The sequence below is a fragment of the Cnephaeus nilssonii genome (genome assembly GCF_951640355.1).
Source record: "Cnephaeus nilssonii genome assembly, chromosome: 14".
Lineage (NCBI taxonomy): Eukaryota > Metazoa > Chordata > Mammalia > Chiroptera > Vespertilionidae > Cnephaeus > Cnephaeus nilssonii.
The window spans coordinates 19,479,814-19,496,268 of NC_137085.1; the positions used below are offsets into that span (position 1 = coordinate 19,479,814).

At 46.7% G+C, this 16,455-nt stretch overlaps 1 protein-coding gene across 4 annotated transcripts in view; it reads left to right on the forward strand.

Moving 5' to 3' along the window:
- Positions 1–14,267, forward strand: part of EPB41L4B (erythrocyte membrane protein band 4.1 like 4B) — a 115,734-nt gene extending 101,467 nt beyond the window's left edge. For 2 of the 4 annotated variants that reach the window (XM_079789681.1, XM_079789682.1), the window contains exons 23-26: positions 3,282–3,398; positions 5,731–5,799; positions 10,681–10,826; positions 11,604–14,267. In XM_079789681.1, coding sequence (XP_079645807.1) covers positions 3,282–3,398; positions 5,731–5,799; positions 10,681–10,826; positions 11,604–11,673 — 402 coding nt within the window. In that variant the 3' untranslated portion in view covers positions 11,674–14,267. The remainder of the gene's footprint in view (positions 1–3,281; positions 3,399–5,730; positions 5,800–10,680; positions 10,827–11,603) is intronic. The other 2 variants (XM_079789683.1, XM_079789684.1) reach the window with 1 other exon arrangement.
- The last annotated feature ends 2,188 nt before the right edge of the window (positions 14,268–16,455 follow it).

A 16,455-nucleotide genomic window follows, 5' to 3' on the forward strand; every position in this document is an offset into this window, starting at 1 on the left:
GGGGCTGAATGAGACCCCTAAAGCCACATCATGGCCCTGGTCCCTTGGAGAGCAGAGGAAAGAAGAGCACAGAGCTGCACAGGCAGGGAGCTGGGGAGATGAGGGGGTAGGTTATCTTGCCTTCATCTACCAAGACACTATCAGAGCTGGTCTAACCCTGGTAACTCTCCACCCTCATGAACCAGTCTGTGTGGGGTGGTTTCCAAAGAAGCATAGTCCAGACAGCCAAGCATAATAAAAAGGTTCAACCTCTGACGGGGATTTCTAAAAAACACATTCAAGATTAAACTCACACCTGGTAACACGTCTTGACTCTTTGCTGCCCTCTTACCTCTCTTGCCCCCTGCCCACCTGCAAGGACTTTCATCCCCCAAGCTCTTCACAAAAACCTTCTTTCTGGCTTCACTCTTGCAGCATTTTTTCCTCCTTTCCCCAAACCTCTTCTCTAATTCCCAACTCTTTGACGATGTAGCTCAATTTAGCAATCCAAGTCCCACCACCTCTGCAGCTCGTTGTCTGCCCAGTCCCCGAATCGGCACCACAGACTTCATAACCAGATCCGTTTCTGCCTGAGATGGGAGAGGTGGGGTGGGGGTGGCTAGGGAGAGAAGGCAGTGAGTGAAGTCAGCACCCACTCTCCATCTGCTAGTCTCTGCAGGGGTGTGAGTGTGAGCAGTGCGCAGAGGATGCTGGTGTTAAGAGAATGAGGGAAGTTGGAAGGAAGATGGATGCTTTCTCTTTGGGGTTTGTCCCTCCCTGATCCCCATCATTTCATAAGCCACTCACCCAACTGCAAAGCAGAGCCGGTCACCACCCAGGTCTCTTCTGGGCCAGGGATGGCTGGTCAGGAGGAGGCGGGGCTCGCCAGAGGAAGGCTGTGCTGGGCACAGAATGACTGGGTTGCCATTTGTCTCAAGAGCTTAGTTTTTATTTCATACCTCATTCTATCATGAGGGCTAAAGCTTCATCCCAAGTCAAATCGGGGTACCTCTTCAGTCCCCCTGTGTTCTCCAGGGCACGGAGAGAGGGAGGGAGTCATCTCGTTTGTGATGTCATCGCTTGCCCATACATCGGGGCACTCTGCTTCCCTCAGGCGGAGAGTGGAACGCCAATCACTGTCCTGCTGGGGTGTGCACCCCTATCTGCTGCTCTGGGACCTGCCACCTGCCGGCTCTACCTGAGCAGAGGGACACAGGTGCTCTCTGGCTTTAATCTCCATTCCCCAGCCTCAGCCCACGGACGGGGGCACAGGCCCCTTTGCTCAGTGCTCTCTAATGTCCAGCCCTCCCCCCTTCCCCGCTGGCTTCCTCCTCTGTCCTCAGACAGGCAATCTCTTTCCTTATCTGGATGATGAAGCCTCATGCATCCGCATCGTCATTTGTCCAGGCTGAAATCTTTCCCAAAGAGTCGGTTTTTGAAATGCAGAAGCCAAGTAGAATCCAGCTGCCCGAGTGTGGGAAAGACCCAAGGAGCAAGGGAAATACCAGGCCAAGAAAATAGAACGGTCTTTCCGAACAGTGTCCTGTTACATGTTATCTTACTTCCTGCTCGGTTCCTAGAGTCAAGCGTGCGGGAGCCGCAGGAATGTTCTTTTGTCCACTCAGATGCCTGTTTAGAAAGGTCAGAGATTCTTCTGGGATCAACATTTCTTGAGCATAGAAAAGTCCAATGCTGGGCAAAGCCTTAAGTCATGATGATAATCTTCAATTCAAACACTGGCGGGCTGTGCACATGTTGGCTCCTAGGCAGGGTGTCCATGATTCTTGGTCATTTAGGCCAATTGTTATTTTCTTCAAAGAGCACACACTGAGCCTGCTGTTACCTGTAGAGGCAACGGCCCCGCGACCTGGGGTCCCTGGTGTAGTGGTTCTGGTTGGGGCTTTGATGCCTGAGACAGGGGTGGGGACCGAGCCTGAGGGCAGATGGGAGCCAGCTTCATGCAGACCATGGATACTGTCGGACGGATGTATGATTTATCCTGAGGACCAGAGAGAACAGTGGGGGGCGGGGAAGGGAGGGTTAAACTTAACTGCAGGTGACTCATATGGACTCACTTGTTTCTGAAGAATAGCTTTAGAACCATCATGAAGGGGTCTAGACCCATGGATTTAGACTTTGCAAATGTCATTTCTGCACATCCCGGATTTGAAGAGTACAACAGGCTGCCGTGAAGGCCACTGTGAGATAATGGTTGTAAAAGCTCCCCCCTCCCACCCCCCCGGAAGCCATCCGGGGCTGCATGTGGTAGAGGACGAAGTTAGATCCGTGTGGAGACAGGAGAGAGGCCTGCAATTTTCTTGATCAGTTTCCAATGAGGCTTACCCAGAGGCTGTACTTTATTCATTATGGCAGGATCATACCAGCTACGTAAGGAGACTCTCTGGAGTGAAAAGATGCCTGTGTTTATTCTCCGGCGCGAATGGTCCCTCCCTGAAACCCACGCTCACCCCGTCCGTGGTCCCCTCCCCTGACATCAGAGCATTCTCTCTTCACCATCCTCATTTTCACCCGTACACTTTGCCGGGTGCATGGCACAATTTAGGGCTGGGGCGGGGAACCTGGTATCCCAAGTGACGTGGCATTTCCTCACAATGCTTGGCATCTTCCAGCTAAGCAGCAGGGTACCCCAGTGCCCATACAAGATGCCAAGGCCTGGGCCCGTGGGTGTGTGTGAGTGGGGGGAAGGCCAGTATGTTTTCTGCACAGACAGAGATGACAGGTTCAGCCCTAAACTCTGCGTTCCTCCTCGCCGATGTATCTCTTTCCTGGAGCGCTCTGCTGGACATCTGCTCACCGATTCGCCGTAAGGTGGACCCTGGAAGGTGATCGCTCCCATGTGTGTGGCCACTCCTCATGGTGCCCCCGTGCTGACATCACTAACGCATCACAGCTTTCTGGCTTGGCCTGGGCAATGTTTCAGAGTCCTCAACAGCGTGCCAGGAAGACACTGCCAGTCCAGTGCAGTTGGCACAGGAGACGGCCCCTACCCACCCCCACCAGGTTGGGGTTTTGAGGTGGAGCTCCGCTCAGATGGTGGAGGAGACAGATGAGGGCCAGAGAGGAGGAGAGAAGGCGGAGAGAGGAGGGTGGCGGGAGGGACTAGCCTCCAGTCGGCCAGAGGCCGGAAGCAGGCTGCGGGTGAGGCTGGCTGGAGAGCAGGAGTTGACAGATCCGTCTTGCACTGTGCTGTCTTTCTCTCCTTCCCCCCTCCCCTATCTCCTCTTCCTCCTCCCCATCTCTCACCACCTCCTCCCCCCCTTCTCTCCTCTCCTTGTGAGCAGGCAGAGCCCGCCAGCGCCCCCCACTGTGCCCACTCTCGCTGCTCTCCTCCACTCTCTCTCCCCATGAAGGAAGAGACCACTGGAGTTTGCATGCACCCTCCAATCAAAACGAGGCTGGTAGGTACCCCGGCAGGGAGAGGGGCCTGGCCAGGAGAGGCGCGGCGGGCAGGAGCCCCCAGGCGGCGGCCGCAGGGGTGTGCAGGAGCCCCAGACCCCCGAGGAGGCCGGCTGACAGGGGCTCTCGCTCCAGGATGGACACAGAGTTTGGAGACCAGCTGGCTCTGGCCACAAGGGGACACAGGGCTGCAGTCCTGGCCCTTCGTCGCTAGAACCAGGTCTCCAGAACCAGGAAGCTTGTTATCCTAGAGCTTCAATGAGCACAGATGCTTTTCCCAGAGACAAAATTCTTAGTTGCATTTCTATTGAAAATAAAAGCTTTTTAAAGTGTGTCTTTCTTGCTACTTATCAAGGTAATATGAGTATTACATAACGACTTGAAAGGAATCTGCCCGTAACCCCAACCTAGCACATTGGTGTTGTTTGTTTCATTTTTGCATGTTTCCTGCTAATTCGTTTTCATATTTTTGCAGAGTTAAAGCATAGTACCCATGCCATCTTCTGTTTTTCACTTAAGGTTGTGTTCTTTCTACCTTGTCCTTGTTACCACATTCTCTGTGACCGTTTATATGCCACTAGGTGAGTGGCCCACCGGGGACCTAACCGGTTCTCTGCCGCAGGGCGCGGGCTTGCTTTCCGGTGTGTCACTTTTCCAGGGAACACACGGAGGCTCTGGCGTCAGGCATTTTACTTTCTCAGGCTAGACTCTGTGCTAGGTCCAGTACTGGGACTGATCTTGCTCCCTTGCTCACGTGTTTAGACCAAGTGACAGCACCGTCAGGAGAATATGCTTGGCCACGGAGCACAGCTGCTGGAATGTATGTTTTCTTCTTGAGAGCAGGGGCAACGTAATTCTTTGGAGTTGCCAACTGTCACATTTCTTTAACAGCAACAATGAACCTCTCCCCCCTTCTGCCTCATGCTGGTCTGAGAGTCTCACCTGTACGTGACCTTTCGTTTGGCTGTTGGTCTCAGAACACCACGTGGAACCACCAGGCCACGCAAGGGGCGTGCGCCACGTGGCGCTGGCCCCAGCCCCCATCTTGCTGGGCCACAGGCAGCCACCACCAGCAATCTGAGTTGGCACCTGGGTCTTAAGGCAAAGCGTGGGGTCCATGCTGGGAATCTGGAGATGTTTAAATGGGCAGGAGAGAAGTTGGGGGAGGGGAGCAGACTTGGACTGGACCTCTCTGTGAATATTGCAAGGACATTATCATTCCCAGATCAGTTAGACGGAGACCTATCCCACCCATTCAGAAACCTCAGCAAAGTTGGGTCTGGTTGAGGTGATCTTGCTCATTCCTACTTTACTCCCCATTAGAGTGACTCAAGCGCACCAAGGAGCCGTCCCATAGGCAAGACCCCGAGGGACACAAAGGCTGCTTCCGATGGGCAGGTGTCTCGGCTGCAACCCTCTGCAAGGGGGGGGGGGGCAGAGTGTGCATCCCCAGCAGGTGTGCAGACAGTTTCTGTGCCCTGGGGCTGCAGACAAAGCTAGTGCCAGAGCCATCAGGCCCCTGGGCATGCAGGCAGTTCTCTAGGGCGGCTTACAGAAATAAGCCGCTCCCTCCACGCCCCAAGGTTCCAGGAGGCCAAAGACGTAATGACCAGACCAAGAATGGAAGCACAGGCTCTTTTTGGCCACCCACCACTGCCTGATCCGATGGTGTACCCCCCTCTCTCAGACCAGCCCTGTGCTGCAGCCCCCCCTGGAACTGGGCCCTTCTGATCGCCATGCCCTCTGTTTCTAAAGGCCGCGGTGGTGGGACTCTCACAGGCTTCTGTGGGTTCCTTCTGGGGCCCAGAGTGAACAGGGAGTTCAACAACTAGCGTGAGCAGATAGGGAATGCTTTCTGGCCTGAGTAGTCCAGCTCCGGACTAATGGTGTGATCTTGGGTAAGTCACTCCTCTGCCCACCGTGAAAGACTGTGTCCCGAAATGGGACCTCTCAGCTTCTCCACTCCTTTCCCTTCAGCCACCTAGGCAGCCCCGGCCTGCCTCATGTACACCCTGGTCCGTGGGTCAGGCCGTGTATAGGGCCCAGCATGCCTGGGAGGCCCCCGCAGACCCTAGTGAAGGGGGTTCCAGGGCGAGGTAAGCCTGGGGTGCCCCCCCCCCCCAAACACAAGACTACAACAAGGGGCAGAGATAAAACCACTGGCCACACGCCTGCGGGACTCTGTGTGTTTCCCTACACAAGCAATGAGGGCTCTGTGTGTGTGCCCTCGAATCCTTCCGTTCGATTTAAAAAGCGCACTGCCAAAGATTGCAAAATGTTGTTTTCTAATCTGAAAGTAACGCTCTTGTTTTCTCTCTTTTTTTTTTTTTGAAGATAAAAACATTCCCGGCTGATCCAGTGACCTCGTTTCCTGAGCCTTTCCTTGCAGGGCCGCAGTTTACCGTAAGTAGCTTAATCCAGAGAGCCCGCCTGCACTCAAAGGCATTGCTCCCATGTGGCACGCTGTGCTGTGGGATGCCAGGAGCCGCGCCAACAGCTTCCTTTGATCACTGTCAACTCTGAGTTTGGAAGGAGCTGGGGTCTGCAGGGGTTTCCATCTTTTAGGAAGGAATTACCAAGATCCGATCCCTGGGAGGAGGAGAGGGTGGGGGCATACTTGGCCTGATCACAAACATAAAATTAACCATTTTAAAAATACGTTTTTATTAATTTTTAGAGGGAGAGGAAGGGAGAGAAACATGGATAAGAGAGAAACATCATCAATCAGCTGCCTCCTGCATGCCCCCTAGGGGGGATGGAGCCCGCAACCCGGGCATGTGTCCTGATGGGGAATCGAACCAGTGACCAACCACTGAGACACGCCGGCTGGGCTAAAAAATTAACCATTTTATTTATTTATTTTTTTTTTTAAATTAACCATTTTAAAGTGACAACTCAGCTGAAACCGGTTTGGCTCAGTGGATAGAGCCTGAAAGGTCCCAGGTTCCATTCCGATCAAGGGCACATACCTTGGTTGTGGGCACATCCCCAGTGGGAGGTGTGCAGGAGGCAGCTGATCGATGTTTCTAACTCTCTATCCCTCTCAATTCCTCTCTGTAAAAAATCAATAAAATATTTTAAAAATAAATAAAGTGACAACTCAGTGAAAGTACATTTAGAACCATGCAATTGCCACCATTATCTAGTTCCGAAACGTTTTTATCACCCCAAAGGAAGCCTCATACTCACTAAACAGTCACTCCCCATTCCCGGCCTCCCTCTGGCCCCTAGTAGCCACCAATCTGCATTCCTTCTCTATGGAATTCACTAGTTTGGATATTTCATATCAAAGGAATCATATGACCTTTTGTGTCTGGCTTCTTTCACTGAGTATGTTTTTGAGGCTCATGCACATTATAGCACGTGTCAGTACTTCATTTCTGTTTATGGAGGAATAATATGCCATTGTACGTACATGCTGCATTTTGTTGATCCATTTATTCATTGATGGGTATTTGGGTTGTTTCCACCTTTTGGCTATTGTAAATCGTGATGCTATGAACATGGGTAGACATGGTATTTTGTTTGAGTCCCAGTTTTTTATTCTTTTGAATTGGATCTGCATCTTGATAATAATGTGATTTTAGATACGTCACTTGACCACTCTGAACTCCAGTCTCCTCTTATTTAAAGTGGACCCAGTAATAAGAATATCCTCCCTGTATCGGGTTGAGGCTAGAATCAAAAGGGATGAAGAACTTGAAAATACTTTACTGGCCACAGACCATCCCACAAATGTCAAGTGTGATTGTTGTTTCTCAAGGCTGGAGAGGCAGGTGGTGTAATTAACAGGAGCCAGTAGTTGAAACAACCAGCTCCAGGCCATCACCTCTCTCTGTGTTGCTGGGCAGCTTATGGTTAGAATGGTTAGAATCATCGCTGCCAATGGTTAGAATGCTTTTTAACATTTAAGTGTTATAGTTTCCTCATCTGCGGAATGAGAGGGTCTGATAATTTCCAAGTTTCTTTTCAGTTGCTCAGTTCTTTTCTTTAAATGAAAATGGCTGCAGGAGCTCACTATATCATGGGCGGCTGTCCAGAGCACAAATGGGGAGTCCAGGGTCCCTCCTCTTTTGCTCTCACTCCCTCTTCCCAGGGATCAGATCTAGGTAATTTCCTAGAACCAAATGATAGCTGAGCCTCCTTCCAAAGGGTTTCTGGCCCCTCTGGGGGATCTGTGAAGTGGCTGTAGTGACCTTGGGGTAGCTCCAAGTGCAGTCTCATGAGCAGGATGATGGTCACTACTTGAGGTGGTTTCAGTCACATGGAGAGGGAAGGTGTACAGAATCCAGGCAAAGGCAAAAACAGGCTCCCAGAACATCCATTTCTAGGATCATAAGCTGTTGCCAGCTCCTGCCTTTTAAGAACGAGAGGGCATAGGCACAGGGGCTGGGCCAGGCTGTTAAATGTTATTACTCCGACGTTCATCCCACCCCTGCAGTTTTGCTAGGCACAGTTCCCCAGATGGAAACTCTGGCTCCTCTTCCCTCAGCTGGCCATAATGGGCACTCTGGCCTCCCGCCCAGCCTTGGCAGTGCTGTGAGACACCCAGGGAAGCCCTTCCTGAAAAACTGGGGGCCAAGACAGAGCAGGAAACCAATGTCAGAAACCACGCTGGGGCTTTTAAGAACTGAGCAAGAGTGGCTTGAAGGCAGCTGGAGGAGGCAGAGGGAATAGCATGAACATGGGGCAAAGGGGATCATCCCATGTTCAAGGGACTGAAATGAAAGCCAGAGGAACTGAAATGCAGAGAGCAAGGGAGTGGGGCATGAGAAGAGGAAGGGGAGGAAGGAACAAACACTCAAGGGGCAAAAACATGCTTCATTCAATAAATATTAAAAAGATGAGTACTCAGGGTTGAGATTTAATAATAGTAAATTTCACTGCTCCCCAAGGTCATTCTTAAGTGAAGCTAGCTTTTTTTTTTCTTTCAACCTGGAGTGCATGGCATTGAAGAATATAATGCCTGCTAAAATAGTTTGGTGCCACTGCCTTGATTCATGCTAGCACTTTTACCCAACATGGCCTTCGTGCCATATTTCCCTCTGTTCCAAGAGAGTATCAAAAGTGACATTAAAAGCTCAACCTCCACCTGGTCCACTAAAACAACAAAACAACTTTTTACCCCAGCTTCTGTATCAGGATGGGCTAAGTCATGCTTGAAAATGACAAACTGAATTTCCTGCTCATGCTGCATGTCTGTCATGGATGGGCTGAGGGTGTCATCCTTTTTCTGGGACCCAGGCTAATGGAGCAGCTGCCACCTAGAACATTACTAGTCACAGTGGCTGAAGGGAAAAAAGAGGCAATAAATTGCACACTGGCTCTTAAACCTTTCAAAGGGAAAAAAAAACATGGCACCTCAACTCACATTTCCTTGGCCAAATAAAAGTATGTGGCCATGCCTAACTTTTAAAAATATATATATATTTTTTTTTTTTATTGATTTCAGAGAGGAAGGGAGAGGGAGAAAGAGATGGAAACATCAATGATGAGAGAGAAACACTGATGGGCTGTCTCTGGACGCTCCCTACTGGGGATCGAGCCCAAAACCCAGGCATGTGCCCTAAAAGGAATCAAACCATGACCTCCTGGTTCATGGGTCTATGCTCAACTATTGAGCCACACCGGCCGGGAGGCCATGCCTAACTTTAAAGAGGGTGGGGAAGAGCAGGCCTACCAGGGGCCTGGAAAGTGATGAGTCAGAATTATCTGGTGGACCGCACAAATGATGACTACAGTCCAACATTTGTGCAAGTTCTTCGTGGCAAACACTACATGCTGGAAAATGTCTGATGCTCCCTTTTTTATGGTCAATTCTTTGGCATTGCTCCATTCCAGGCCAGGTCAGTTTTCCCTCTGGAAGCAGGTATAAAACAAATAGGGGCTTGTATTTTTTCAGCAATAGCCTCTCATGACCTATCAAAGATAAGCCTCTCCCCATTGCTCAAGCCCGATATATCCTTACAGAACTATGGCTATACTTGATATTTTTAGAGATTTTTCATGTTTTCCTAGAAGGGATAAGTTATCTTCTGTCTAAATTACTACAAATATAGTACTCATTTAATGATCAATGCCTCTTCTTTAGGAAGCCAGGAAATAGTGTGAAAAATCAAGTTATAAAATATGAAACTGGCATTATCTAAAGGATATAAAACAAGCAAAAAGCATGCACAGAAAAAAATGCAATGAGGAAGTATACTGACAACAACAGTAAAGGATTGTGGAATTTCTTCATTTATTTCTTTTATATATCTCCTAAGTTTTCTATATAAAAGTAATAAGCATATCATGCCTTTTAAAGCAAACAAAAACAATGTTATTTTCTCCAAATGAGGCAGTATTCTCTAGACCAGTAGTTTTCAAACGTTACCTGGTTTCAGAATGATCTAGAGGCCTTGTGAAAACACAGATTGCTGGACTTCCCCAGACATTCTGGTTCCAAAGGTCTTTGGTGGGACCTGAGAATTTGCATTCTTACCAAGTTTCAAGATAATACTGATGCTGCTAGTCTGGGGACCATACTTTGGAACCATTGCTATGGTGGTAAAAGACACCAGTTATGAGCCAGCTCACCCTGGTTCTAAATACTGGTTCTTAGCACACCCTGTGTGACCTTGGGAAGATTCTTAACCTCTCTGGAGCCGCACTTTCCTTTTCCATAAAATCAGTTCTAAGATGCACATTTTTTTTTCACCTTTTAACATCTCTGAAATAAAAAGCTCATTACAATGGGGGGGGGGGGGGACAAAGTTTGATTGGTCACCTTTTTCTTTCTCGGTGGTGGCACATGGAAAAATGGTGCATTTTTGATGGGGTCTAAGATGTGATGAAATATGATCTCCACTTTACAGCTTTGCCAGGAGGTAATGTGTGTCAAGTACTTCGCATAGTGTCTGGCACAAAGTAAAATCATTTAATAAATGACAATTGAGTTTAGCTGTTATTAAAAAGTAATAGGAGCCGAAACCGGTTTGGCTCAGTGGATGGAGCGTCGGCCTGCGGACTGAAGGGTCCCGGGTTCGATTCCGGTCAAGGGCATGTACCTTGGTTGCGGGCACATCCCCAGTAGGGGGTGTGCAGGAGGCAGCTGATCGATGTTTCTCTCTCATCGATGTTTCTAACTCTCTATCCCTCTCTCTTCCTCTCTGTAAAAAATCAATAAAATATATATTTTTTAAAAAAGTAACAGGAATTGCATGGTATGGCTTAGGGAGCAGCTGACAGTGGGCAAGGAAACCTAAGTTGAGATTGCTCTCCTCATTCCTGTTTCCTCTCCAGGCCGACTTTAGAGACAGTAAATTACAGTGCTGCCCTGGCCAGTCTTCCCCGCTGATCCCAGCAGTGACCCTGAGGCCTTTGACAGAGACCATCTCCACAGTGCAGACCATCTATACCACTCGGAAGCCTGTTTCTCTGGCAGCCAGGTGGGTCAGGGAAACCAGGCACAGGCCTTCAGTTCACTGTGCTCGTGATGTCTACAACCCAGTCATTCATTCTTTCATTCATTTTTTTCTGGGTTTATTGACATGCCTTCAAAGGCTAGACAGTACTTGAGGTGCTAGGGATGCACAGTGAACAAAATAGGGAAAAGTCCTACCTTTACGAAGTTTACAATTTAGTGTTGGGGAAGAGGAGACAGACATTAAATGTGTGTGTGTGTGTGTGTGTGTGTGTGTGTGTGTGTGTGTGTGTGTAAGTAAACAGTGGAGACAGATTCCATAGATAGGCAACTGGGCCTGAGGGCCAGGAAGTTAGAAGCAATCTCTTAAAGCTGCCAATTTTCATTCAGTTTTACTTATTAAAACATAGGAGGGAATTGTAGGAGAAAGTGCACACGAGACCAATTGAAAGCATGATTTAAAGAAGCCTAACCTCTGGACATCTTCCCAGTCACTCAAAAGACCATTCCTGAGAGGCTGCTGTGCACCAGCTCCTGTGCTAGGCTCTGGGGGTTCGGAGGCGAATGACATATATACAGTCTGTCCCCTGAGGAACTCTCCGTCTGGAGGGGGAAGCCAGTAGGTAGCCAGACAATGTCAGGTCATTGTCATGCTAGCAAATGTAGGGGGTCCTGAAGGAGCCTGGCAGGGAAAGTCAAGAACTACAACCAAGAACGAATCTGGGTGACAGCTTCAGCTAGTCTGCTCTTGTGATTTTCGAGGCTTTAATCTTACTGTTTTGTCGCCTCCTCTCCTTTTCAGTGCAGAGACGCTCCGGCAGGAACTGGAGAGAGAGAAGATGATGAAAAGACTGTTGATGACCGAACTGTGACTTCTCCCCTTGTTGCCTGGAGGACGGCATGGTGCCTTCTGTCATTTTCCTTCTTCGGGCTTTGTGTGCTCACTCTAGCACAACCTGCAAATGTGTCTCTGCTCGCCCAGGTCCCCATGGTTAGTTGAAGCCAACATCTGGCTTGACTTTTATTGGAAAAGTTATTTTATGTCTCCTGAGTATTAGAGTTTTTCTACTACTCAATGCAGTGGAGACAGGATTTGTAAGTCTTGGCGAAAAAGTAGAAAATGGAAAAATGGGGATTCCTTTCCAGAAGTACCTGTGGTGTGTATTCATTGATAACCACAGGGGTTACTAAGGCGCAGAATCCTTTGCTATCAACCTCAGTCACGTGATTTTGTATGATTGAAACTTAACACCAAGCTTTGACTGTTTGCTAAAGAGTCATTTTTAACGAGAGAATAATTCTTTATTGCTGGTTTTTTCATTTACACTGGTAAATACACAGATCTTTTAAAGTCTTTAACATTCATTTTTATTCAGACACGAGTAGGTGAACTGAAAAGGAAAGTTGCAATCACCAGGACTCGAGGTACTTCAGCTTAATCTGAAACATAATTTCACTTGTGACTTTGTTAAATACAATATTATTTGGGATACACAGAATTTATGATTGAACCCAAAGTAGGAAATTATAGCTTAAATTCTAAAAATCCTTACAAGATTAAGATGATTCGATATCAGGATTCATTGGGGTGTTCCATAAAGGAGAATTATTTCTAAAGTTGATCAATTCCTATCCTGTTGCTAGAACCTTGACCAGGAGAAACTCTGCTCTCTTTTTGTAAGTTTCCAGAAATGTGTTTTTAAATTTTTATTATGCACTTAAACAACTTTGCAGGAAAAAAGGAACCCCCTCGCCACAAACTAGCCCTCCAAATTGTTTCCCAAGCTTTCTCAATGAATATGCACACCTTTTTTACATAGGTATGACCGGTGTGTACACACTCTTTGGTTGTACTTCTCCACCTAACACATAACTTCTCTTTTCAATACAGATCCTGCTCTCACCCATTTAAATGTCTTTATATCCATATAACATGGTTAACCTCACTTCTCCCCATTATTAGATATTTGAGTTATATCCAAGTTTTTCACTCTTATAAATAGTGCTGCTATGAATGTCTTTGTAAAAAATTATCCTTCCTTTGGATTCTCCCCCTGGGAATATCTCCAAAGAGGGATTGTAAGGTCAAAGAGCATGAAGTATTGTATAATTCTTGCTTTATTGCCAGATTGCTTTCTAGAAAGATCCAATCTTTGGGTTGGAAGGACCGTAAAGGTCAACCCCCTCGATCCCCTCTGAATGCTTGAACTCCTACAATTTATGATGCCACCAGCAATGTATAAGCATTTCTATTTACCAATAGCTCTGCCAGTATTGGGTTTTGCCATTTTAATTTATTTTTGCTAGTTTAATAGGTGTGTACAATTGTTCTTGAAAGGTTGTTTTATTTCATTAATTGCTAGCAAGGCCGAGCACTTTTCCATGTGATGATTTACTAGCTATATTTCCTTGTGTGTAAAATGTCCACCCATTTCTTAAGACCGCTTGTTAAGTGGAACTGATCTCATATGTTTGTATCAGAACTGTATTTTTATGTTGTGCTGTATAGTTTGCTCTCCTGTCCCTGTACTTAAAACTGAATGGTGCCAATAATTTGATACTAATGATTATTTAAAAAGAGCAATGCCTCATTTACTAGCATTGTTGTAAAGGGAGGCATGCAAGCAAATATTCAGATAACAGAGGATTAACCCCTGAAGTGCTGAATCTTTAAAATATTAATATTTTTTGAGGGAAATCTTTCTAAGATGTATTACACACGTCCCTGCCTTAGTAAACAGAGTATACTGGAGAGTATTTCACCTTTTCTTGATGAGTCACGGTCATCATTGTAAACATCAGCCCCTTTTGTACTTGGCGTGGTGCAGTGATGTCATTAGAAGCTATCAGGATGTGTGGGGCTTGGCTCTGCCTTTCACAGGCTGTTGTGCTCATCTCATTGATGGCTTCTACTGCTGTCTGCTCTGCTGGTGAAGCCATCTGGGGCAATTGGGGTATTTGGGACCTTTTAATCCCTGTACTACATGACCCCTGGCTGTACCTTTAAAACAGCTTTCGCCGTTCTTTATCTCGTGCACACGATGATGCCAAATGTGTTTCTGTACAATACGGGGAGCTCTCTGTGTCTGGGCTGGTCAGCTCTTGCCAATCCAGCACCCTCCTCCTCCCCTAACCTGTTAGCTTTCTGGGTCTTTTGCTCTTCACCTCCTGCTCTCTGATGGGAACCTCCCGGGCAAAACAGGAAGTTCTCTTGCGGAGGCCAGGAACCGCAGTGTCACGTGGTGTCAGGTTGGCTCTGCTGCTGAGGAGGGATGCATGGGCTTTCCAGCCGCTGTTTTCAGGAGCCTCCGAGTCTCCTGCTTCTTCCTCCCCGCGTCCCCCTGGGTTCACAGATGTTTCAGAAGGTGGATGTCACAGATGTCTCAGAAGTCTGATCACAAACTAATTGGCTACTACTGTGTATGAAAACCCAGTACCTTTGGCAGCTCAACTCTAATCAGTAAAATCAAGAGGATTCCATTGTTTCAGCAGTTGTCCTGGTTATTCGCCTACGTAACTGGATGACGGGTGCTTGGCATTGGGGGCTGAGCAGAAGACATTGGCTTGGGTGGGCGCACAGGGGTAAAAGTGAATTGGTACAGTCACTTCACCTGTTTTATGTACTTAAAACCAAAGCGGTGGCATCATATGGTCACACAACACACACGTTATGTCCAGGGTGGGGAAGTCAGCGTGCTGACATCATCACTCCAGGGCTCCAAACTGTGGGCCACTGACTCCTGATGGGCATGGGGGTGAGGGCAAGGGGCCTGGGAAGCCGGCGACCCACAGGGTATGTGGACTGTAGACTGTGTAGGAGCATCTTTCTTATGTTTGAAGAATTTTAAAACGAGGTCTTGGAGCATTCAAAAGATCCCACCTGAATGCACCCCAAATTTCATATTCCCCAAATAGCACAGGAATATTCTAATATCTTTACCTTTCTTTCACCATCTCAAAGGTCACTATTTTTTTTAAATAATTCGAAATCCCATTACCATTTTTTAAAAGTGTACAAATTCAGTGGTTTTTAGTATATTTGCAACGTTGTGCCAACATCACCACTAAATCCAGAACATTTCCATCATTCCAAAAAAGAAACTCCATATCTAGAGTCACAACCTGTCTCCCAGCCCCTAGCAACCACTGATTTACTCTCTGTTCCTAATTTCTGCCTAAGGATTTGCCTATTCTGTATACTTCGTATACATGGAATCACACAATATGTGGTCCCTTGTGTCTGGCTTCTTTCACTTACCACAATGTTTTCAAGGTTTATTAGTACTTCATTCCTTTTTATGGCTGAGTAATATTCCATTGTATGAACATACCACCTTTTCATGGCTGAGTAATATTCCATTGTATGAATATCACACCTTTGTTTATCCATTTATCAATTGACAGACATTTGGGATGCCACCACTTTTTGGCTATTATGAATAATACAAACATTTGTGTACAAGTTTTGGGGTGAATATATGTTTTCCATTCTCTTGGGTGTATAGCTGAGATTGGAATAGTTTGGTCACCTGGGAACTTTTGTTTAACTTTGGAGAAGCTGCCAGGATCACAGTTTTTACTCCTTAAGCCATCAAAAATGGAAAAATCACATTTATTACTAGACAGAGCATGGGCACATCCATTATTGGTCAGATACTGAGATGCAGCACTGATTTGGGAGAGTTTTTATAATGGGAGAAAAAGTTGTTGTAGTGAAGTGGCTTTGATGAGAAGAGAAAATAAAGGTGGTTTCTTCTAAAAGTGAAATTAAGCTCAGGTTCATCTCCAGGTCCTTGTGTGAGTAGCTGGCTCTTGCTCAGCCAGTGGTCTCAGAATATTCAGGGAAAGTTTCCTCCCAGAAAATGTGCACAAAAGAGAAAAAAGGGGAATAAAACAGCAATAGATAACAAGCTCAGGTTCCCAAACCAGAGAATCAACACTGAAATCAGAAATGTGTTTGTTTTTGGTTTGCTGTGGTTTTTTTTCTAAATGTTGATCCATTTAAAACTGACTATACCTTCCCTGGTGAATAGGAGAAGAAAAGAAAGGAATTTCAATTTTTAAGAAGTAGGGTTTTCGTGTTCTTTTTTTTTTTTTTTTTTTTTTAGCATTACATGTTTATAGATTTTTTCAATCGATTGCCTTCTTTGTATTTTAGAATTTTATACATTACAAAGCTGTTTTTTTTGGGGGGGGGGCAAAGTCTCTTTGTTTTGATTGTTAAATAGTTGTAGTTCATCTTACCTTTTTTCAAGCAATAAATCTGACTTCTTGCAACAGCTGGTATATTGGGAGACCTCGCGAAGCCGAAAGTGTTTCATGAATTACACCTGATTCACCCGTCGGGATAAACATGTTTAAGTTCTAACTGAACATCCCCCTGACAATGTCCGCTGATACCCAAGAGCCAACACTTGATCCCTGAGTCTCACAGCACTTTTCACTATTTCTCCACCAGCACTCTCTCCCGTCTCCCTTGCAGTCACTAGTTTCTTTTTGAATGTTTGTATTTTGCAACCTTGTGTATTCATTCATGCCACCAGTAGCCTTGAACCCTTTTAATTCTTACCTATACCATCTTATTTAAACTTCCTGGTCATCATGGAGGTCACCACTCCACACAAGCTGACTTCTGGGTCTGCATTTGGAACCTC